Source organism: Prionailurus viverrinus, chromosome E3 (assembly GCF_022837055.1).
Source record: "Prionailurus viverrinus isolate Anna chromosome E3, UM_Priviv_1.0, whole genome shotgun sequence".
Lineage (NCBI taxonomy): Eukaryota > Metazoa > Chordata > Mammalia > Carnivora > Felidae > Prionailurus > Prionailurus viverrinus.
Window position 1 is genome coordinate 40,599,148 of NC_062576.1, and position 23,251 is coordinate 40,622,398.

A 23,251-nucleotide genomic window follows, 5' to 3' on the forward strand; every position below is an offset into this window, starting at 1 on the left:
GCTCCACTGAGACCAAACACGTGCAGTATAATCATCTCAGTCCGGGAAATGGAGGTGGCCACGTGCGGCCGGGGGCGTGCCACAGATGGCCTCAGTCCTGGCCCGTCCCCAGCGACAGCTCTGGGGCTGGCGGGCCTCTCTGCCCGTCACTTCTCATTCCGTCTGTGCCAAATCAACAACACAGAGGGGGAGGGGCCGTGCCAGGGGGCACCTGCGCTTGCGATAATCACATTTTCCGTTAAACTGCTCTTTTGAGACTTCCTTTTTTTTTTTTTTTTTTTAAAGTGAAATTGAGCAGCCTTTGGTAGGACCAGAACATTCTGAGATTACAATCCCTTCCCTATTCTCTCAAATGGAAGTTCTATGAGTGGCCTGAGGCCAGAGCCTGCGGGGGCAAAGCCGTACTTGAGCTCGGCTCTGGGAGGCCAGGCAGCAGCACCCCAGGGCTCGACGTCTGCACGAGACTCACAGGTTGCCCTCCGACAGGTTCACACAGAGGGCTCCATGCAAACCGCCCCCCTGTCGTCACTTTGACACAACAGGCAACAAGCTAATTCCTCTACACGTACATGCACAGGAGCCTGGCTTTCCCGTCTGCAAAATCACGTGATGAACCCAGAAAGCGCGTGCTAAGTCTATGCTGCCCGCCTGCAACCATCCTAGGGAGAGGGGACCTCAGAGCTCTCCTCAGCCCGTCTGCTCCCGAGTCCCACAGATCTGTAATGAAAGGACACCCACAGTTCACCGAACAAAGCCTGCATGAGAAGCAAGGATGGGAAGGCACTTAAATAAATGCCCCACGAGCTCCGGCCTTAAATAAAGCTGCAGTTCTCCACGGGCACCGTACTGATCCCCCCCACCTGCTTCACCTTTACGGGCCATTTGCTCTGTTTGTGGGAACCAGGGTCTGCTGCTGGAAGAATGGACAATCAGGCAGGGGGACACAAGGGAAACCTAGAGACAGACCCACACAGCAACGACCCTGGCTTCACACAAGGGCGCAAAAGAGCCAAGGGAGGAAGGACAGTGCTTGCAACAGATGGAGCTGGAGTAAGCGGTCACACAGCCCACAAAAACCCACCTCGGCATAAAGGGCACGTCACGTATCACGGACCAAAATTTCCCACCATAAGACTTGCATACAAAGACACGCAGCGGCGCGTGACCTTCGGGCACACGAAGTTCTCGGACGAGACCCAGAGGTCACGGCCTGCACAGAGAGATGGCGGACGGCACCCTGGCGGGACCGGGCACCTCGCCCTGCCGTGGACACCACGAAAGCAGGACAAGCCGCGGACCAGGGGAAAACGTTGCCCGCCGCCTATCCGACACGACGCTCGTGTCTGCGAGGAGGGTAACAGAGGCAAGAAAAATGCAGTTTCAGGTAAGCCTCTTGACGGCCCGCAGCCCCCTAACACCTGGAGCACGCCTGTGACCTTGCGCAAGGAACTCACGGCAGCCTTCCTGCCTTAACGTTTCTGTTTGATTAAGGACTAAAAGTTACCTTAGCCTAACAGGAGCTAGCCCCTCCAGGTCCTGAAAGCGTGCTTCCAAATTCCTTAGAGACTCACCCTGTCCCTAACCCCCACTAACTTAAAAGCATATACTCAGCCACTCCTCACAACCCCAGTGCGGCTTTTTCTGCCCACGGGTCCTGGCCCCCTGCTTTAATAAAATCACCTTTTTGCACCAAAGACGTCTCGAGAATTCTTTCCTAGCTGTTTGCTCACGTTCCCCATCAGATGACACCTGGAGAACTTTCTAAACTCAGTAATAAGGAAACGGACATGAGATTTGAGCAGGCCCATCACCAGACACAGACAGAAGAACAAGCACAAGACATTCAACGTGGTCCGTCGCCAAGGAAACGTGCACGAACACTACCGGGAGATGCTGCTGCCCGTCCCCAAGGACGGCTCAGGACAGCTGCCACGCCAAGCATGCAGGGCGTGGGCAGCGCCCGGGACGGTCCCTGGAGAGCGGCACGCCATCTCCCCACGGAGCGGCACACGCTCACCTGTGGACTTGCCCAGGCGACACGGAACACACACCCGCAGGCGAAGGTTTAGGGCAGTTCCTTCTGTGTAACAGTCCACGTTCCTCACCAGGGGACAGACCAGGGGACGGCGCAGCGGGGACACTGCTCTGCAGGAAAGGGCATGAACTACGGACCCACAGGGACCGATCTCAAGAGAATACCGCTGAGTGGAAGATGCCAACCTCCGAAGGCCACACGTGGCATCACCCCATTTGGATGGCGTTCCGGGAAAGGCAGGACCACGGGGGTCAGAGAGCAGCTGAGGGGCTGCCGGGGCTGGGTGTGGGAGGCGGCCACGAGGGGGTGTGGGGGTGACGGAGCCGCCCGTATCTGGATCGGGGTGGTACCCAACTCCGCACACTTCTTGGAACTCAGAAGAGCAAGTGAAAGGAGCCAGTCTGAAAAGGACGTCTGCTGTACGACACCAACTCGGCGACATTCTGGAAAAGGCAGCTGTGCAGACAGTAAAGGTGGGAGATCACCAGGGGCAGGGAGGAGGGAAACGACCGGGGAGCACGGGGGACTCCCGGGGCAGTGACACTACTCTGCAGGATCCCGGAACGCCGAAGCAGGACACTGCACGCTTCACTGTTGTTTACGGGCCATCGTGAGACACGGGCACACATACTGAAGACGTCAGCTCAAAACGCACTTACTGACAGCGACACGCGGCACGCGGCACGGACCACAGACGAGTCCACAGTCCAGCAGGGGAAAAAGACACATTAAAACACAACAGGAGAAGTAACACACGCCCCCGCGCGCGTGCACACTCTGGATGCACTCTTGCACTGGTAAATCCATGTGAAGGGTACGGAGCTGTCTGCCATACCTCTGTTCCAACCTTTCCGATGTTTAAACTTTTTCACAATAAACTGCCTGGAAGGCCAACAGAGTGACCGTCTTGCTTCTTAGACACAGGCGAGTTTGGTGTGCGACACTCGTCTGTCCAAGCAAACAAAGCAGCTGGCAGCACCTGGCGTCGATGTACTTCTCCGCCTGGGATCTGCCGGGGGGCGGGGGGGCAGGGAGGGGCGCCCGGGGAACCCCGACGGACCGGTAAAGGGCCTGACAGGTGAACACCCGCAGCGTTGGATGGAGTGCCGTGCTGACCAGTCACACGCGAAAGACGCGTCACATCCAGACTTCACGGAGTCCCGGGGCTAGGGAGGGGCGTCCCAGTTCGCAGCTGAGGGACAAGCAAGAGCCCGTCACCGAGGGCACGGAGGGAGCGTCCCAGATGGGGCAGCAGGAGGAAACGGCAGTCAGAAACCCGAATCCCAGTGAGGCGTGCAGCCTGCCACCCACAGCTGCGTTCCGGCGACTCTCCCGAGCACCGCCCCACCCCCAGCCACAGCCACGGTGATGGGGCCAGGAGGAAGAAGGAAGAAGGAAGCAGGAGCCAGGGTACCACGCCCTGTGCTGAACCTGCCACAGCCCAGGGCCTCACGAGCTCCGCACCAGAGCTGGCTCCTACCCGTCCCGGAGGGAGACCAGCACTGGGGGGTCTCCCTCACCCCACAGCCCTCCAGGGGCTCCTAGACGGTCCTACCACCAGGCAGTGACAGCACCCATGCACGATGAGGCCCAGTCAAGGCTGAAGCCACAGATGTTGCGTTTTCGCTGCCAGAAATACAGACAAATACGTTTTATAAACCTAGCTCCACAGAACAAATGTGATTATAGCAATTTAAAGCTAATGAAAAAGAACACCTTTCCCCAACATGGAACTTTTCTCTCCTAAACAGACAAAGACACTATTGTTAAAGACTCAAATAACAAAAGACACGTGTCAAGTCAAGAACGGGGATGCCCCACTGTGTGGGTGGCCCAGCTGGTTAAGTGTCCGAATCTGGCTCAGGTCATGATCTCACAGCTCCGGACTTCAAGCCCCAGGATGGGCTCTGTACTGACAGCTCAGAGCCTGGAGCCTGTTTCGGATTCTGTGTCTCCCTCTCTCTGCGCCCCTCCTATGCTCACGCACGCTCTCTCAAAAACAAACCCTGAGGGGCACCTGGGTGGCTCAGTCGGTTAGGCGGCCGACTTCGGCTCAGGTCATGATCTCACGGTCCGTGAGTTCGAGCCCCGTGTCGGGCTCTGTGCTGACAGCTCAGAGCCCGGAGCCTGTTTCAGATTCTATGTCTCCTTCTTTCTCTGACCCTCCCCTGTTCATGCTCTCTCTCTCTCTGTCTCAAAAATAAATAAATGTTAAAAAAAAAAAAAAGAACAGGGGTACAAAGAGAACCCCAGTGTGAGGTGGGAGCCCCACATCGAGCCACCTCACCGTGGCCACGCAGCCACGCACACACCCCGCCTCACTTCCAGAAAAAGAACAGAGGCCTCTATGTCCCACCCAGGAACTGGTCTTCTCTGTGATGCCCTTTTGCTAGCGAGAGCCAACCTGAGATGTTACAAGCGTGGCTTGCCCATTGATCTGACCGCTCTCTAGAAGTGGGGTGGGGTCAGAGGGCATACGCACCGAGCTCCCGCTGTTTGCAAACACCCACTGTGGACGGCCGAAGCTAACGCCTCTCCATTCACGCCTACCACTGTGACTGTCTGTCTGCCTTCCTTCTTCTCCTGAGCAGAGGGGGGTGGTACAAGGCATCTAGGGAGGCGGGCGTTAAACACTGACCCCCTTCCGGATCTGGGTGGGGTCATCACGCACTCACAGGGCTGTGCAGGAAGGAGGCTCCGAGGGCATCCCTGCAGCGGTCCCCTGGCAGCACGGCTCAGGGAGGGAAGTTGCTGCCGGGGGACTCTGGCTGCAGCCCCACACCTGTGGATTCAGAGAGTTCACACTGGAAGGTAGACACCCTCTCACGCCCTCAACGTGACCTGCTACTGTCAGCCTTGACCTTGTTCTCGGGGTGAGGTCGTGTCCCATCTGGCTCCTTCCCGCCTCCCCGCGCGCAGCCCACACCCGAGGGGGAAGGAGCCACGCTCCCCTCCCAGCAGGCGGAGGTTCTACACAAATTACGTGGAACCTTGCATGGGAAGTTCATCCCTTGTCCCCCACAGAGTCACCCAATCACCGATGGCATCAGTCCAGACTCATGCGTGTTTAATATTTACGGGTCATAACCCAACTGTAAACATTCAAAGCAAACAGGAATCCTTGCTTGTCCAGAATAATCCTGACCATCACGTTACCTCTGGGCTTTACTGTGATGGTTCCTCACTGAGACCGAGGGCGCCCGGTGCTGTGTCTGAGGTTACCTGGACCTTCGGACCCCCAGCTCAGGGCCTGGGGCTCTCCAATCTCTGGCAGCTCCTAGAAGTGATCCTCTGGACACTTTCAAACTTATCAAAACACGCCTTCCTCACATCAGATCAACCATGAGGCATCAGGCCTGCGTGCCTTTCCAGAAGCCCAGGAGCCCACCCTCTCCCCGTGCGGGCCCTCCCAACAAGACCAAGACAGAGCCTAAGACAGAGCCAAACGAACTGGCTTTGCCATCAAGCTGGCCACACATGCCCTGAGCAGAAAGAACCAGGAAGAGTCTCAGCCAACGACTCGGGCGACTCAGGTACAAGGTCGAGTGAGAGCTCCCCCAAAATCGCATCCGGGGACAGCACTCCGCCGCAGGGCAGCTCTCGCCCGCTGGGCAGACGGTAGCGTCAGAAACCACCTCGACCAAGGACTTCGCCTGCCGTCCAAGGCTCCTTGGGTGCACACAAGCCATTCAAAGAGCCTACACACTCAGAAACTGTAGTAGGCGGCTGGTGGGGGAGGGGAGCCAAATGACCCACAAGGCCACAGCTGGTGGCCTCCAGGAGGCTCCCTCTGCCCAAAGACGAATTTTTAAGGTGACCTGCACTCCCCGGCACGGGGTGGGGGCGGGGGGTGAGCCGGGGCTAGCCGGAGCAGCGGTGATACGCAAAGCCTAGTTACCATCGGGCCTGTGCACAGAAATAAGCCCCCAGAACTGAACAGGGGCACCTGTAAGGGAAGACGCCGGGCTGGAGCCAGAGCAGAAGTCACACGGCTGGCCCCACCCGTCAGGGGCTCACACCTGAGGGATGGGCCTGCAGACCACCCGACAACACAATCAGGGAGAAAAGGGACCTGGGTGCGGGAAAGCCGTGACTGCAGAGGTGGCAGGGCCGACTGGCCCTCCACCAGCAGGGGGCTGGGGACGGCAGGTGAGTCCAGCTGAGACGAGGAGCAGGGATCTGGGGAGAGTACACGAGCTCGGGGCGGGGTGACAGACACGGCAGCCGGTGACGGGGGCCAGGCCGAGGGAGAAATGCACGCACACAGAAGCTGCAGACCGCCAAACGGGGGTGGTCAGGGCACCGGCTGGAGCAGCTATGAGAGGCCGAGGGGCCACACTGCCTCCACCTGACGGGAAAAGAGCAAGCGGTGGCCAGGGGAGACCTGAGAGTGTGGGGTCGGGGTCTTTCTCAGAAAGAACTCCCAGAGACTTCCAGCTGGGGCCCAGGAGACGTCTAGGACATGACGGGATTTATAAATCGAGGTACAGAATTGGGGACAAGTTAGATTTGGAATCCCTCACCCACAAACGGGGACAGAAGCCCCGGGGAGCACTAACACGGCCCACGGAGAGCACGCAGGGGCACAGAGCTCAGTACGCCCTTGGGATGGTCCCAGGAGGGGCGAAGGAGGAGAGAAGACCGGGCAGTTACAGGGCTGGAGAGCCGCGAGTCAGACACTTGGCTGGGGGCTGGGATCACCTAGCAAGGCTGACAGTGCAGGAGGGCTCCAAGGCCAACACTGGAGTCGGGGCCAGGGGGCAAAGCACACGGTGCCACCGGGACGATGGGAGATGGGGCACGTGGCAGAAACGGCCTCTGCAGTTGGGCTAAGCAAACAGGAGAACCCCAAGCTCCCGGACGCCGTGAGGGTGAGGGCAGAACGCAGCAGCATCAGACCTGGCTTCGCCTCGTGGGGCACAGAGCCCCAGCAGGTGCGGGAAGGGGCAGCACAGGAAACGGACCGGGAGGGTGACAAGAAAGTGGGACAGGGCTTGCTCTGGTGAGAGGAGAAGGCACTCCCCAACACGAGGTGGGGAAGGGAACGTGAGGCGGGGAGGGCCGCGTGGACGCTGCCACCCCTGTGGGGGACCCGTGGGAAGAACGAGACAGGGAGCAGCCCAGGCCAAGTCTCCCTGCTCTCCCGGGGCTCTGAGAGGCTATCAGCTTGAACCCTGGGGAGGTCAACACTTCAGGGACCTCGGCGAGCAAAGGGAAGAAAACCCCACGCATCTTCAGCTCTGCATCTCAGGGAAGGGCGCACGCGTCCACACAACAGCAACGCTCCCCGAGACGGGCCTACTCACCCTGCCTGGATGAGTTCGTTCAGCTTCGTGGCATTCTTGTCGTCCATACCTAAATGGAAAATAAATAAACGTGAGCATGGGGTAGTTCGGAGCAAACCGGGTAAACGGTCCCAGATTGTTGTCTTCAAGTAGAAAGCAAACACCCCAGTTCCTTTACAGAACATTCAGAGATTTCCAGAACACAACCCCTCCGGCAGCCACGGCTCCTCCGGCAAAGCCGGTGCTGAAGGTGCCGTCCGCACCTGCACGGCCCTCCTTCCCTCGGGACTTTCTCAGGGGAAGCAAACGCTGCCTGCCTCCTGCCCAGACCCCCGGCACGCTGCACCTCTCCTCATCCCTAGCCTCCGAGCTCAGAGACTCGCTTCTCAGGGCACCCGGCAGGCACACTTCTCCCCCTGGGCACGTGCCATCCTTGGGCCCGGTATCGTCGGTCGTGGATGCCTAGGTGCCCGGGGTGGACGAATGACAAACCGAGACCCTGTGCGTTCACTAGAGCAGACGCCACGTTCCTCTGCCCTCCCAGGGTTACTGCTGTCCTCAACAGAAGACACAGGGACAGAGAGCACGCGGAGGTGGTGGGGGTTTGAGGGTCATTGCAAAATTCTTTGGACTCTTCTGTACGTTTTGGGGAAACGAAATTAACAGGCCATAAACACACATCCAAGTGGAAAAGCAGACAAGAACAAAATCCGTAGAGCGGCCAGAGAAATGTAGCGCATCCCCTCCAGAGGCGCGAGGACACAACGGTCAGCGGCCTCTCACCAGAAACAGCGCAGGCCAGAGACGGGGGAATAACAGCTTCCAAGTGAAGACAGGGAAAACTATCAAATCAGAGCTCCACATCCGGCAAAAACACCTTTCGAGAACGAACACAACCTAAGGGCTCCTGGGTGGCTCAGTCGGTTAAGCGTCCGTCTCCTGATTTCGGCTCAGGTCATGATCTCACGGTTCGTGGGCTCGAGCCCCACGCTGGGCTGTGAGCTGACAGTGTGGAGCCTGCTTGGGATTCTCTCTTGCTCTCTCCCTCGCTCTCACTCTCAAAAATAAATGTTAAAAAAAGGTTAAGAAAAAGAAAAAGAAAAGAACATAAAGCTTTACAGATGACTCACCACTGAAAGAATTCACAGCCACACACGACAACCGCGTGGCGGGAAAGACCAGCGCAAGCCCTGCAGACCGAAGGGAAATGGCGCAGAGGGAGCAGCTGCTGGGAAAGAGGCGCGGCAGGGGGAGGCAGGTGCGCAGCCAAGCAGCCGCCCTGCAAAGAAAAGCTGCCCAGACACACGGGTGTCTCCCGGGCCCCCCAACACCAGCCCCTGTCACAGAAAGCCCCCGTGTGAGACTCAGTCCTGGGGGCAAGAAAACCTGTCACTTAATGGCCAAGGAGCCTACGGTCACTCGTTTCATCCAACTGGAGCGTCCTGAGCCCCAGGGACAACGCCCAGGACAGGAGCTGCCACGATGCTAGACACGAGCAGTGCATGTCCGAATCCCAGGAACACAGCAGAGACACCACGTCCGCTGCTTCAGGATTCGTGAGTCTGGAGAGCTCAGGGAGAAACAGGCGTGTCCACTGCTGGCATGCCCTGAGCACGCTTCGTGCACAGCCCGGAAGCGGCTCCCAATGAGCAGTCACGAGAGGCTGTGGCCTGGGGGTGCCCTGCCCGAGGCAGTACCCCGAAGCCTGCCCTTCCCTGCAGATTCACAAAACGACACAACAGTGTCCCCGCAAATGGACCCGTCGGGGGAGTTTTGTGGGGGGTGGGGCGCTCAGGCAGGGCCTCATGGGGTGCGTGTGCGAGAGAACGTGCAAGTGTGACGTGCAACTGGGCTGGGAGGAACCGACGAGGCACCACCGGCAGGAATGGGTCAGCTGAGCTGCAGGGCGGCAGGAAGAGGGGCTGAGGTCCAAGTGCAGGGGATCCTGCGATAGCCAGGGAGGGTGACGGTAAGCCGCCTAAAGTTAGGGAGCAAGGCGCTGACAGATCAAGGCCAGCATCACGCAAAGTCAGACTGGCTGAGACACGGGCACGGCAGGGACAAAGAAGGGGCCCCACACACCACCCACCAGAGGACACAGGCGGGGAGCCAGGCTGGCCTATGCGGAGCAATCCATAATCGCCCGTCCCCCCCTCCTCTGCTGCTTCCACGCCCCTGCCCCGCTGCCCCCTCTGAGCGGCCCCCTCGCACGGTCTCATGGGGCCTCGGGAGCGGCCTTGTGGGTGAGCGCTCTTCCCCCGTGCGACGGTGGCCAGGGGCACCTGCAGAGACCGGCGCGCCCCTCTCCTCGGAGGTCACACGGGGAGGCGAGGTCGGCCACGAGCTGCTCGGCGCCCCAGGAAGGCCAGAGCAGCCGACGTCTATCGGAAATCTGGGTGCAAGGAGACGAGCACCGAGACGCCCGCGGAGGGACCTGGACCCTCCCAAGTACCAGTGTCTCGGGAGACCAAACGTGAGGCTGTTCTCGTCTACGGGCCCAAGGGGTGCCACAGGCTCAAGTGGGACCACGTCCCCAACTGGCGCCCGGACAGGCACGTTGGGTTTTCCGGGAATACTGAACGCGGACGGGTACTAGGGAAGACGGCAGTACGTCGAGTGGCGACAGGAAGGCGGGCACGCATGACAACATGCCTGGGTCTAGGACGCCTGAGCGAGGGGGCGCGCACGTGTGGGGAGGGGTGCACGGACGTGGCCAATGTCAACGACACGCCGGCCTGAGGGCAAGTGAGGGTCTGTGGGGCCGTGGCGCTCGCCAGCGCACCGCACGTAAGACGTTTTCAAGAGTCAAGTCGGGGAAAGGAGAAGAGCTGTGGCAGTAAAGACCCAACGGCGACGGTAGGCAGGCCCCGTGAGGAGCAGCCACACGTGCGGGGACCCCCTGGAGCCCCATACTCACAGCCCCCAACCTTCTTCCGCAGCTCGCCATAGCAGATCAGCCCATACAGCTCCTGGGACGACTTCTTCAGCCCACGGGAGAACACTGAAAGACGAAGGACGGACAGCGTGAGGGGGGAAGACACACACGCCGGGGTCGGCCAGCTCGTGGCAGGGAGGGGTGTGCGGGACGTCGACTCCGGGTACACGGAGTGGCGAGCCCACGGGAACACAGGGCCGCTTTTCAAATCTGCAACGTGAGAAGTTAAACAAGAAACCTGGGGAGGGGCTAGAAGATGAGTGATGTCCAGGCAGCGCAATGGCCCCCAGGAGGAGAAACCGGGAGGGGGGTGTGGCCAGCTTCGGGGAGGCGGGGGGGAGGGGGGCAGGCGTGACCACTCAATCTGTCACGCATCTCCCTGCACACACACAGAATCCGTCCGAGCTCTGTGTGAGGCTGGCAGTCCCAGGACCGGGGAGGTGGGGTGTCGGACCATCTCTGACCGCTGACCAGCCCGCCCCGGGGCCCCGGGCCACACGGAAGAGGAGCCACAGCCCCTACGATTACAAGTATTGACACCCAACTCCTGAGCAACAGACCCCCTTCATGGGGAAGCGATGCATCCGGGTCAGACGCCACACATCCCCGCCCGCACCCTAGGTCCTGGCCTCTGGTGTGAGCAGAAGGCTTCCAGAAGCTCCTGAAATGACTGAAGACAGACTCGGGACAGAACGTGTCCCTTTCACACACCTCTCTTTCCTGCTGAGTTGTTGCCTGGAGCCGTCCTGGACCCAGACAGCATGCAGGGACGGCAACGCAGAAGGAGGGCAGGCCCTAGGTCCCTGGCACCCGCCTGGACCGCCTATGCGCTGAGGTCTGAGACGCGAGAGAACCCTTCCATAGTACCCAAGTTCCACGGCAGCTGCAAGCAAACTGGGATACAACTTATCAGCCCAGCCCCAGCAGTCTGGTGGCTCTTATGTCGCCTCACAGAGCCGTGACCGGTGCACCTGAGCCTCCACTGTCCTCACGACTTCTCTCCGGCCTCTCCTCGGAGACCCCTTTCCAAAGTCGCAACGTTCACCCACGTGTGATTAAACCACCAGGCAAGGAAAACTACGACATATTAGCAACTAGAAAATAAGATCTCGAACAAACGATCTAAAACAAAAGCTCCAAACCTCGCACAGGCTGAGAGGAGCCGGGGACTGCTAACACCACCGGTCAACTGCTCCTCGAGGTTCTCCTGACAAAGACGCAAGGTCTCGTTGGATTCCCACAGGAGATCGCTACTAAGGATGCTTTAGGGTCCGCTGGGCAGAGGACGAACAAGCACGGGTCGTACCGACAACAGAACGGTGACAGCCATACAAGGGAACGAGGCTCTAACGCCCGCAGTGACGTGAATGCACAAAGAAGACGCGATGCTCGGTGTGAGAGGTCACACGCAGAAGGCCGCACGCTGTTTGGTACCGTCTGTGTGAAGCGTCCAGAGCAGCGAATCTACGGCTGCAGCGGCTGAGGACGGGTGGGCGGCTGGGCAGCACCGAGCCCTGAACTAATGCCCGTGCGCCACGAAGGGGCGGCCGGCTGCCACCAACGTGCACCAACGTGCTCGCTGGGATCGGCCAGAAACCCAGGCGGAGCCGCCAGCTCAACAGAAAGAAGGCTCTTCTCGTGGGCTACTATTCTGAGACGCCAAGAAGCACACAGGTCAGGTAAAGGATAGCGGGGACGTGGGCCACACCGTACAGAAGGGACACGTGCTGGGTCTGAGCCCGCAGGGCCTGCTGTGGAACCGACATGAGGTGCAGGGGTGGGACCCGAGAGCGGTGGCTCGTCCACCCCTCGGCCCACTCGGGGAAAGAACCGAAGAGGAGTCGCACCTGCCGGGACCAGGGGAGTTCAGGAGGCCATCCAGGAGGAGGAGGCTATAAAAACACAGAAAATCGACCCTAAGTGCCTCTCAAATCCAACCAAGAAAAAACCCCTGTGCGTGGTACTGCATCTGCCCTGGGGACCCGAATGTCCCCAAAACAGTGGCCACCCTGCCCACAGTGTGGTCGGCATGAAAGACAGTGTGCCCGCCGGCGGCCCCGGAGTCAACTCCTCCCTCTCACCCCGCAGCTTTCTCACATGAAGAGAGCTTTCTGGGACCAGCCCCTGGGGCAGAGCCCTCTCTCGTGGATGACTGAAAGCCGCTAGAGAACAGGATGTGCAACAAAAAAAAGTATAAAAAAAAAAAACACAAAGAGCCAAAGAACTACAACTGTGCCTGCGGCACAAAAACATCTGTGAAGATGATGGATGTTGTCAAGTCTCGGACTCGACAGGACCTGGACCGGTGGTGATGTTTTCAAATCAATTAGAGATACGAGCAGCGCTCTCAGGCAGGGGTGAGCACAGCCGGCAAACACACGGACGCCGTGGGGACAACCTGGTCAACGATGACACATGGCTGACTGGCCACCGCGCACCCAGGCCAGCAGACGATCTTCCGTGACTGGTCACGTGGACACCGAAAGCAAATGAACAAAACAGTATCGGCAAGAGGGCTGCCGACTCTGACCGGGTGGTCCCCATCCACGGAAGGGGCAGGCCGCTAGGAGGTGCTGGACCCACCCATCGCTCTGTGATCTGCTCCGCCCCGAGGCGCCAGCGGAAGGCGCTCCAGCAGTGAGAAATGACGGCGCTTGCTGGCCAGACAGCAGCTCAGCATGGCCAACCCCTGGGCACAATCGTGCACTGCACACGGGGCCTTGGTGGGAAGGCAGACGTGCCGCGAGGGGGACAAGACACTCAAGATGAGACGCAGCTCGTTTCACCCGTCGTGTGAATTTACCCGAAGAAAGGATTTCTGGAGGAGACTGCCGTGTGGACAGGGACGCTGCGTTACTTAAAAACACGAGAAGCGAGGTGCCGGTCTGAAAGGAAACATTTGCGGTAACGCCGACTCAAGGAAACAAGGCTGAACAGAAAGCACACGGAGAAATCCCACAGTGGCGGGAGAAGGTGGCCTGCAAGCCGACGCACAAAGGAGGGAGGGTGAGCCACTGTGCTGAGAACACGGCGGGGTCGTCTGGGGAGAGGGCGCTGGCTTGGCCGTGGGGCTCGGCTCCCCCGCTTACCGTCAGGAAAGGATCTCCGTGTCCGAACCCGGGTTTTCTCGTGTGCCCTTGGGGTGGCGTGCCCAGCGAGCACAGAGCGGGCCAGCCCGCAGACCACAGGGGGCAGGGAAGGATCCGGGCCCGGCAGACGCGGCCCCGCTGTGGATCTGGCGACGTGAAGGGCAGACTAGGAAGGGCAGGACCAGACGGGGAGAAGAGCGATGCTCTAGAACAGGACCAAAGGGGACCAGGCGGTGGGGACAGACCCCAGAAGCTCTGAGGTATGACCAGCAGGACTCTGACTGGCGGGTCACAGATGTCCACAAAGATTCAAAGGGAAGAAACGGCAAGGGACGGTGTCAGGTGATAACCGTGACCATCTAGAGCTTAGGCGCCCCCTCCCCAAGGGCTCCCGGACAGGCCAGTGGCAGCGAGAAAGGATTCCTCGAGGATAGTGGTCGCCAAATGCAGGCCAAATGCAGCCCACGGCCTCTTTTTGTGAAGGAAGTATTTGGGGAACACGGCAATACACACGTGCGTACATCTGGTCTACAAATAAGCTAAGGCGGCAGAACGTGGCAGTTTTGTTAAAGACGGTAAACCCCGAAGCCCCAAATATTTACCATCCGGCCCTTGACACAAAGGCACACCCCTTGAATCGTGCTCTCTGGGCCTTTCTAAGGTCAGAGGAGGAACCCCAGGTGCCAGGGGGAGCCAGGGAAGAGGGGCTGATGGGTCACCCTGGGTGGTGCTGGCTCCCGCGTGACTAAAATACACCCCAATGTGCCGAGGGAACGGCCCACAGGCGGGGCCCAGGCGGCAACACGGGAGTCCCCAAGGGCTGACACAAAGGGCTCACGGCAAAGGCTCAAAGTGGGGATGACCACCGCCATCTCGGTCGTCCCACGTGAGGATTCGTATTGTTTACACAGAAGGGTCAGAAATGAACGGAGTCGATAGAAGCAAACGTCTGGAAGGACGGAGCTACAAGAGCGGTTGTGGAAGTGAAGACCAGCGTCGAGAAGGGTGGAATCAATGATCGAGTGCTGGCGTGACCCGTGGGGACAGAGGGGCTGGTCAGAATGGCTGCTCTGAGACGGACGTCAGACCTGCACTGGAGAATGACCCGGGTGGGTGAACTGAAGACACGGCAACCCAAGCCTGGCCTCAAACCCAGACGTGAGCCTCAGGAGAGCTAGCCCTCCACCCCGGCCCTGCCCAACCCCCGCCCCGAGGAGCCACCATCGGGGAGAGAAGGGTGGGCGTTGGCTGTGTGTGTGCGTGGTGGGGGGGGGGGGAGGGGGGAGTCCGATTCTGGCCTGCGCACCTGTGGCCGCCTCTCCTCATCCACTGTGGTGACCTCCCCTCCCAGTGGGGGACGCAGGCCCAGAGCACGAGGAATGCATTCAGCTCAACGGCCGGCGGTCACCAGAGGTACCAGCAGCTGGAGCACCGTGAGGCACGGGAGCCCTGGCAGCAGGGCTGGGTGAGAACCACGCCGCGGTGTGTCTGATGGGTTTGCCGGAAACCAGCTCCGACCGGGAGCCGGCCGCGCCTCCCACCTGCCACCTCCCAGGAGCCAAGCCTCGGCACACTCACCGTTATCGAAGTCAATGTACTTGGTGATCTTGTGCCACGTGCGGTAGTAGAAGTGGCGGACCTGCTCTTTGTTCTTCACCATGCTCGCGGGCTTCCCTTTCTTCTTGTACTTGAGGGCGATGTTGTTCTGGATGGCTTCAAAGTCTTTCCCGTGCTGGAAAATTAAGCGCACGTTAAAGGCACAGAGCTTACAACAAGGCAGGCTTCCGTACCGCACAGACGCTTCCCGGGAAAGGAGAAAGCCGAACGGACCGTGCAGCGGTCAAGCACGTGTCCTTCACGGCATCAGCTTCAACGTCGCCTCTCCAGAACCTCAGGGGTTTTTTTGTTTTGTTTTTTGTTTTTCTGAAACCCCAAAGACGTGCATGAAGACTGAGGTCTTAACTGGAATAATGGATAAGGCAGCAACAGAAACTCAGGGATAAAACCGTCATAGCACGGGAGACCAAAGAGTAGGTCCCCAGAGCAGGAGGACACAATGCTCATGGCTCAGATGAAAAGGTTAATGCCCAGAGTCCCCTAGAGACCATGAAAGAAGACAGCACCATGAAGACAATTGTGCGAACACAGAACAGAAAGACGAAGGAGCTCAGAGTGTTGTATACCTGACCTCTTAAAACAATACAACCATCCAGAAACATCCTCACTGCTCTGGTCAAACAAAATGCATCCTATACTTAAATACGGGCCGCAAATATAAACACTTAGAGAACCACAGAATATGCTCTGAATACACCTATGGGCCATCCTTCCTTCAACGTCTTCATGCAAAAGCTGAGAATTTCTGAGAATTTCAGACTGGAACCGATGCTCCAGAGAACACCGTCACCACCAGCACTGTTCCGGAGCTGCAGATGCCATCGAAGCTGAGGCAGTGAGGAGTCCTGGGGAGGGCCCAGAGATGACAGCATGCCAGCAGCACTGTGCACCCCCAGCACCCATATCTTGGTTTCTAAATCCCACTTCCCGAGAGGAACCAGGGCCTCTTGGAGAGACGGGAGCAGGGAAAGTACCAGTGAGGCTGGAATATCTTGCTGTGCACGGATGCAAGTGCCGACGGCACCACAGGAGCTTGGGGGAAGAACACAGGAGGCAACCTGAAGAGGCTCCCAGTGGACAAATCTGCCACAATCTGGGCAACAAAACCATCAATGGTGTGAATAGACTGTGACCCAAAGACTAGCCTACATATCCCTGAATCCACATATAAAGGAATTACTGAATTCACACCTAAACACGGGAGACGAAAGAACTTTTTCTTGAATGAGATTTCCAACTAATAAGTGTAGGAATAATGAAGTCAGAAAATCGTGATGGACAAACGCTGTAACAATGGTTATTTCAGATAAGAAGTGGCAAGAGTGGCTAAAGTTAGTGGGGAAAAAATGAAAAATGGGGTATTTATTTACGTAGCCTCAAAGTAAAAAAAAGACTAGGCAGCACAGGACCTGGCAGGTGCCACCTGAATGCAGTCACCAGGGGTCACGCCACGAGGACGGGACAGAACACCTCACACATTCCGGACAGGATGCACACAGGACAGCCCACACTCCCGTGGCTTCCTTGACAAAAGTGCAAAGTGTGTTTAATCATAAGGAAAGCTCAGAGAAGCCCAGAGCTAGGGGCATTCCACAACCTAACAGACCACAAGTCTTCAAAGGGTCCAGGTCTTGAGAGCCGGAAGGAGTCCCCAATGGGGTGCTCAGGAGTCATGTCCACTAAATGCAACATGAGACCCTGATCCAGAACGGACATCAGTGGGAACACCAGCTAAACCCAGTAACACCTGCGGGTCAGTAAATGCTACGGTCCCACGTCGAATCTCATCATGCTGGCCCCACTGAGGTTACGTGCACATCGGGAAAGGTATATGGGAATTCTCTGTCCTCTTTCTGCAAGTTTTTCCTCCAAGTCTGAAATTCAAAGTTAAAGGGTGCCTGGGTGGCTCAGTCTGGTTAAGCGTCTGATCTCGCAGTCCATGAGTTCAAGCCCTGCGTCAGGCTCTGTGCTGACAGCTCAGAGCCTGGAGCCTGCTTCGAATTCTGTGTCTCTCTCTCTCTGCACCTCCCCGACTCGCACTCTCTCTCAGATATAAACGTGGAAAAAAAAATTTTTTTAATGTAAAGTTAAGAGGCATCGGGGTAGCTTAGCTGGTTAAGAATCTTACTCGTGATTTTGGCTCAGGTCATGATCTCACAGTTCGTGGGATGGGGCCCCGTGTTGGGCTCTGTGCTGACATCATGGAGCCTGCTTGGGATTCTCTCTCTCCCTCTGCCCTCTGCCCATCCCCTGCTTGCTTTCCTCTCTCACTCTAAGTAATAAGCATTTTTTTTTAAATGAAAAATGAGAGTTTGAAAAAGAACTTGTTCATTGTTTAAAAAAACAGCTTGGGCACCTGTGTGGCTAAGTTAGTTCAGTGACCCACTTTGGCTCAGGTCATGATCTCACAGTTTGAGTTCGAGCCCTGCGTCAGGCTCTGTACTGACAGCTCAGAGCCTGGAGCCGGCTTTGGATTCTGTGTCTCCCTCTCTCTGCCCCTCCCCTGCTCATGCTCTGTCTCTCTCTCTCTCAAAACTAAACATTGAAAAATTTGAAAACACACACACACACACAATGGCAGGTAAAACACGAAAAGGGGTCTTCGATGCCCTCCTCTGGGCGCCCCGCTCCCCGCAGCCCCCTCTCCCCCCCAGCCCTTGATCAGAACCACAATGGAACGCGTGCAGACGGCCTCTCCATCTCTCGGCTTCGCTGCATGGCGGGAACCAAACCCACGAGGCACACGCTCTCAGTGGGCTGGAACCAGAATCTGGGTTTGGTGATTCCCCATCCCGTGTTCTAAGACGACGCTGCCTTCCGAGTTCCTGGGGTGCCTGTCAGCATGGACTTGCAACTTTTCAAGCTCCTGTTACACTCCCTAATCAGATCGGCCCTTCGGGGCGGCTTTTTCGCACCCTGGCACCGCTCCTGCGCTCTGTCCCGCAGGGGCCTGTACCCACAAGCTACCCGGGGAGAACTAAGCACGGGAGCCTGGCCACTGAGGCGGAAGTCACAAACGTGAAAAGGGAAAACGGGAAGTCGGCAACAGGCTTTGTGAAGAACCGACCAACACCGAGCGGGTAATGACATCAAGGGTGACAACAGTGACGTCAGCTCCCTGACAGGGGCCACACGGCCCACACCCGTTGCCACAGGAAGAGTCTGGGACAGGCCTGGCCCGTCTGCGTCCCTCCCGGAACCGTCCCAAGTTTAGCGGGCGGCGAGGGTGGCACTCCTGCCTCTGGGAAGTGTCTGAAACAGGAGACAGCACAGAAATGTCACCCCCCACACACACAGGGTGACAGAGGCTCCGTGCCATCACTAGAGTCCTGCACGGGTCGGGCTTGAGACTGCCCCTCCCCGTTCCTCTCGGTCATGACAGCTGCTCAGTCCCTTGTGCCTCTCTGTGCCGAGCTGGGTCTGTGTCGCTGGAAGCACAGCTGAGTCCCACGCGTGCGTGGAAAAGGCAGGAATGACTGACACACACCGCAGGGGCCCCCGCGCCCCTCAGTCCGAGCCGTTCTGTCACCCCCCCAACCCCAGCTCGTCAGCCCTACATCAAGGCCTCGCCAGGGTCCTGCCGAGCCCACGTCAGACACACAGCTCAGTGGTAAAGCACACACTCGTCCTCTCTCTCTCATGCACAAACACACACGATACGTGGGACACCCAGTCTCAGCTGTGGAAAGCATGAAGTGACCAGAAGTGTCAACTATTATGGTTAATCCAGGATTTCAGGAGATCTCAAACACCTCGCTGGCGGAAAACGTACAACCAGAAAGCTGGCCCAGCGACAAGGGACTGAACTAATTTATCCAAAGACAGGCGGGGCAGGTCACTGCCAGGGAACCCTCCCCGCACTTTTTAACAGACGAGCATATCTTCCGCCCTCGTTCTGCACCCTGGCAGCCAGACCCCCACAGAGCTGCACCCCCCGCCACCCCCCGGGAAGGAGGGGCCACACCAAAGCAGCTAAGGTTTCAGGTGAGGGTCAGCTACACATTCAAGGCCAGTCCTCGGCCCTCCGGTCTTCTACGCCTAACACACAACTTCAGGGAGGCCTAGTCTGGGGACGTGAGTATACAAAACCAGCCCGTGCCGTGCTCTGAAACCGTCACGGGGAGGGAAAGAACACACTTGACCTGTGTGAGGGACTCTGCACCTGGCAGAACGAGCCTCAAATACACACTCCGTGATCTCCCCGGACGACTGAGTCCCTCGGGATGGACACAGTGGCCTCCTCCAACAGGGACAGCAGAACCGAAGCACTCCCCGGAGGGAGAAGGGCAGCCAGGGGAATATTCTGCCATCGGCACGGAGTCTTCCCTCCGCGCAGCTCTAATCTCTCCAAGGACACTTGGGCGTATCAGCTCCAAGGCCCCTTTCTGCCATGAGCCCTGTTTGCCAGGCTTGGGAAGACTTTTCCATCACTCCCAGTACTTCGCTATTAAAGGAATCAGGCTCGGGGCACGTGGGTGGCTCAGGGGGTTAAGCCTCCGACTTCAGCTCAGGTCATGATCTCAAGGTTCGGGGCTTTGAGAACCACATTGGGCTCTGTGCTGACAGCTCAGAGTCTGGAGCCTGCTTCAGATTCTGTGTCTCTCTCTCTCTGCCCCTCCCCTGCTCACACTCTGTCTCTCTCTCTCTCTCAAAAATAAATAAACACGGAAAAAGTTAAAAAAAAAAAAATAAAACAAAGGCATCAGGCTCGCTGACTGAGCAAACCACTCGTGACACCGCACCCCAATGAGGCAACCTACAATACCGCATGAACACGGGCGTTCACTCCAGCGCTACTCATCACAGAATCCGGAAGGAACCACCCCAATCAACAACACGAGGACGGTTAAACAGAGCAAGGGTTGGATGGAGGGTAAGCACTGAGGTGCTGCAGGCCACTAGTGTCTGCTGTCACTGCTCAATTTGGTCACTGTAGTCAAAAGTGGCCAGAAACCACGTACAAGTGAATGGGTGTGGCTGCGTCCCAGTCAAACTTCGTTTATAAAAACAGTGAGCACGCAAGCCGGTTTGTTCACTCGTGAAGTAGAATACTTTTAGGCGTTAACAGTATACCGAGCAAAAGAACTATAATGTACCACGAAAAGGTACTTGAAGTTAGTAAAAAGGGTATGTCTGGGGCGCCTGGTGGCTCAGTCGGCAGAGCGTCCAACTTCGGCTCAGGTCACCATCTCATGGTTCATGAGTTCGAGCCATGCTGACTCAGGTCATGATCTCACGGTTCATGGGTTTGAGCCCCTCATCGGGCTCTGTGCTGACAGCTCAGAGCCTGGAGCCTGCCTTGGATTCTGTGTCTCCCTCTCCCTCTGCCCCTCCCCGGCTCATGCTCTCTCTCTCTCAAAAATAAAGTACATGTTGAAAAAAAAATTTTTAATAAAAATGAAAAGAGCATGTCCATTACGGTTGCAAATATTTGGGAAAGCAAAACAGAGAAGTGAGAAAGGTTGGCAGGGAGCACAGCGGGGAGCACGGCAGCCTCTCTTTGGACATTGGGATTGGGAACGGGGTGGGGTGGGGGGGGCAGCTTCTATTTTTAGGACTTTCCACTCTGTCCCAGGTCAGCTGTGACATCTCTCAGGGTTGAGCTGCCTGCTCTGACTGATGTGCCAAGTGTCCCCTTGTCCCTCCCTGTCAGGGACCGACCAAGCCTCCCGAGTCAGCCCACTCAACTGCACAGGGAAGACACAGGGACAGGACAGCGCTCTTCAGGAGAGAATGTTCCTGAGACAACGGCGAGACTCTTGGAAGAGAAGGAAAGGAATCCAACAGAGACGCTTCCTAACAACCACCTCACTCTTAACTGGCTTTTAAAGTCACACGGTGAGGACAAAGGGCGAGGTCCATGGCGAGGCATGGGTCTCGGGAACCCACGCCTGCAGCCCACCAGGGGCTCCCCACCGAGCTGCTGAGCTAGGAGATCTGGTAGCCACGTGGCTAGCGAGGCAAAGGCAAACACGGAAATGCGGACAGAGGCGAGAGGCTGGCCGTGCCGCCTGTCCCGGCCCCAGAGCTCACCTCGTACAGCCCCTCGAAGAAGGTGTTCTTGTCCTCTGTGCTCCACGACTCCCACTGCCGCCGGGCCTTCTTGCCTTCTTCCTTCTCACCGCCTGATGACCCCAAGTTCCGGGAAGAGGAGCGGGAGCCCCCGGCAGGGGCGGCAGGGGCGGCAGGGGCGGCCCCAGACCCATTTCCGGATGACGATCCGCCACCGTCGGCTCCTTGGAGAGAAAGAACTATACAGTGATCTGTTCTGAAGGCTGCAGGGCTCGGGGACGCCCCGCGGCACCCGCGTCAAGGGTGGCGCCACACGGGACGGCACCTGGGACCCACCACTTGCCCGGTGGGGCTGTTCGCCGATGACCTCATGCTGACCTGACCTGACCTGACTCCTTCCGGTCTTTTTACGGAGAGCGAAAGCAGAACGAGGTTTCCGTGGACCCAATAAGAGAGCACAACGTCCCCACCGGAGGCAGACCGCCCTTTGCCCCGTGACCTGAAAACACACGTCACGTGTCACAGCGTCTCTCTTTCTCAGATGTGTCTGGGGTGAAGTAATTCTGGTCTTTCCAAACGAACGCAGTGCAATTCAAACTCAAGAAAACATTTAAGCATGTGTGAAATACCACCTTCTCTTAGAAACAACCCATACTTCAGAATGCAAACCACTTGATGCCTTTAAAGGAACCTTTAAAAGATCTCAAAGGTCCTCTTTGTTGAACAACTTCCACCGACAAAATCCGACATTCCAGAGTGACCGGACATGCCCGCAGGTGCTCTGCCAGCAACAGTGACGAGTCCCGGGAACGCATGCTGAACAGGAAGAGCACGGCGAAGTGTGACGGCTCGGCACTCCCGGGGGAATGCAGGCAATCCGCGAGGGGCAAGGGTCACCGATAGAACACGTTTACGACCTAGCCCACTCCTCCCACCCATCTGGCTCCTTCCTCAGAGAGAAGGGAAGCCCCCGCATACACCCACGATAGCCGGACTCTCCCCCAGGGACCTGCAGGACCATCGGTGGGGAGCAATGCAAACTCTCAACGGCTGGGGACGGGGGTAAAGTAAGACCATAAAGATAAAAGCACTTGGGAAAGCAAAAGCGAAACCAATGCTGAATATCGTGAAATGCTTTCCCGGTGAGATGATCGTAGGCTTGTCCAGGGAGGCCGCCTCCCCGCTCGCTCAGGCAGGGCCTCCCGGCGAGGTACGCCCGCCTCACCCCCTCGACAGGCGTGCGCCTCCAGATCCGAGGCAAAGACGGGGAGTTCACAGCAAAGCACAGGACGTGCAAAACCTTAAGCCCACTGATCCATCTCCGTTGGCCAAGACGACCCTGGAGAAACACGAGGCGTGGAGCGGGGGTGGCCTGAGGGACGGGGGGAGGCAGGGTCACCGCGCACCAAGAGGTCTGCCGGACCGCGGCTCCGTGTCGCTGTGCCGAAATAAGGAGCATTTTCCCCACGAGTCAGCTCCCAGAAAGCAGAATGCGTTGTCACACATGCAGAGAGATCACGTGGCTACGCAGAATGGGTGGGATTCTCTCACGTGGAAAAGTGTGCACAAGTTCAGGGACTTCAGAAGCCAACAAGACTGGAGCCCAGAAATCGCCTTTCGTCACCACTGCCCTGTCCAAGTCACTGCCGCTACCACGAGAGACCCTATACACACACTAATTAAAACTCAATAAAACACAAAATTCATATCCTCGGTCACACCAGCCACATTTCTAGCGGTCAGTGTCCCCAAGTGGCTAGTGGCCCCTGTGCGAGACAGCACAGACTACTTCTACCATGGCAGGAAGTGCCAGCGTGGTGTCCGGGAGCTTGATGCCCACGGTCCCAAGCACGCTGTCGGAGGGGAAGACACAGTCAGGGTTTCCCAGCACGGCCCGTGTGCCTGCCACTCACTGCGCCGCCCGCGCGCACAACAGAACCGTCCCCCGACGTCCTCCCTCCTCCCAGGGGGCTGAGGGTGTGCGCCACACACATCTGACTTCGTCCATTCCTCACCAAACCAAACCCAAGATGTGACCTAGCGAACAAACCCAACACCCCCCAGGACGTGTCTGACAGGTGGCGACCTCCGAGCACGCCTGCTGGGACACCTGGCTTCACGCCATGCCCTGTAGAGCCGGAGGCGCCTCTCCCGCCAGGGCACCGACACCCTGAAACCCAGGCACTCGTGGCTGATTCTGGAGCCTGTAATTCCTGAGGTGTAGCGATCCGAGGAAGGGCTGGCTGATCGCCCCTGCGCCACCCACGACAAAGGATTT

The 23,251-nt window shown here is 58.0% G+C and overlaps 1 protein-coding gene across 2 annotated transcripts in view; it reads right to left on the reverse strand.

The window, feature by feature from the left end:
• The window catches only part of CRAMP1 (cramped chromatin regulator homolog 1), a 57,163-nt gene that overhangs the window by 23,674 nt on the left and 10,238 nt on the right, over positions 1–23,251 (reverse strand). For both annotated transcript variants that reach the window (XM_047838324.1, XM_047838323.1), the window contains exons 3-6: positions 20,995–21,197; positions 14,923–15,076; positions 10,238–10,321; positions 7,342–7,390 (exon numbers count right to left, since the gene is read on the reverse strand). In XM_047838324.1, coding sequence (XP_047694280.1) covers positions 7,342–7,390; positions 10,238–10,321; positions 14,923–15,076; positions 20,995–21,197 — 490 coding nt within the window. The remainder of the gene's footprint in view (positions 1–7,341; positions 7,391–10,237; positions 10,322–14,922; positions 15,077–20,994; positions 21,198–23,251) is intronic.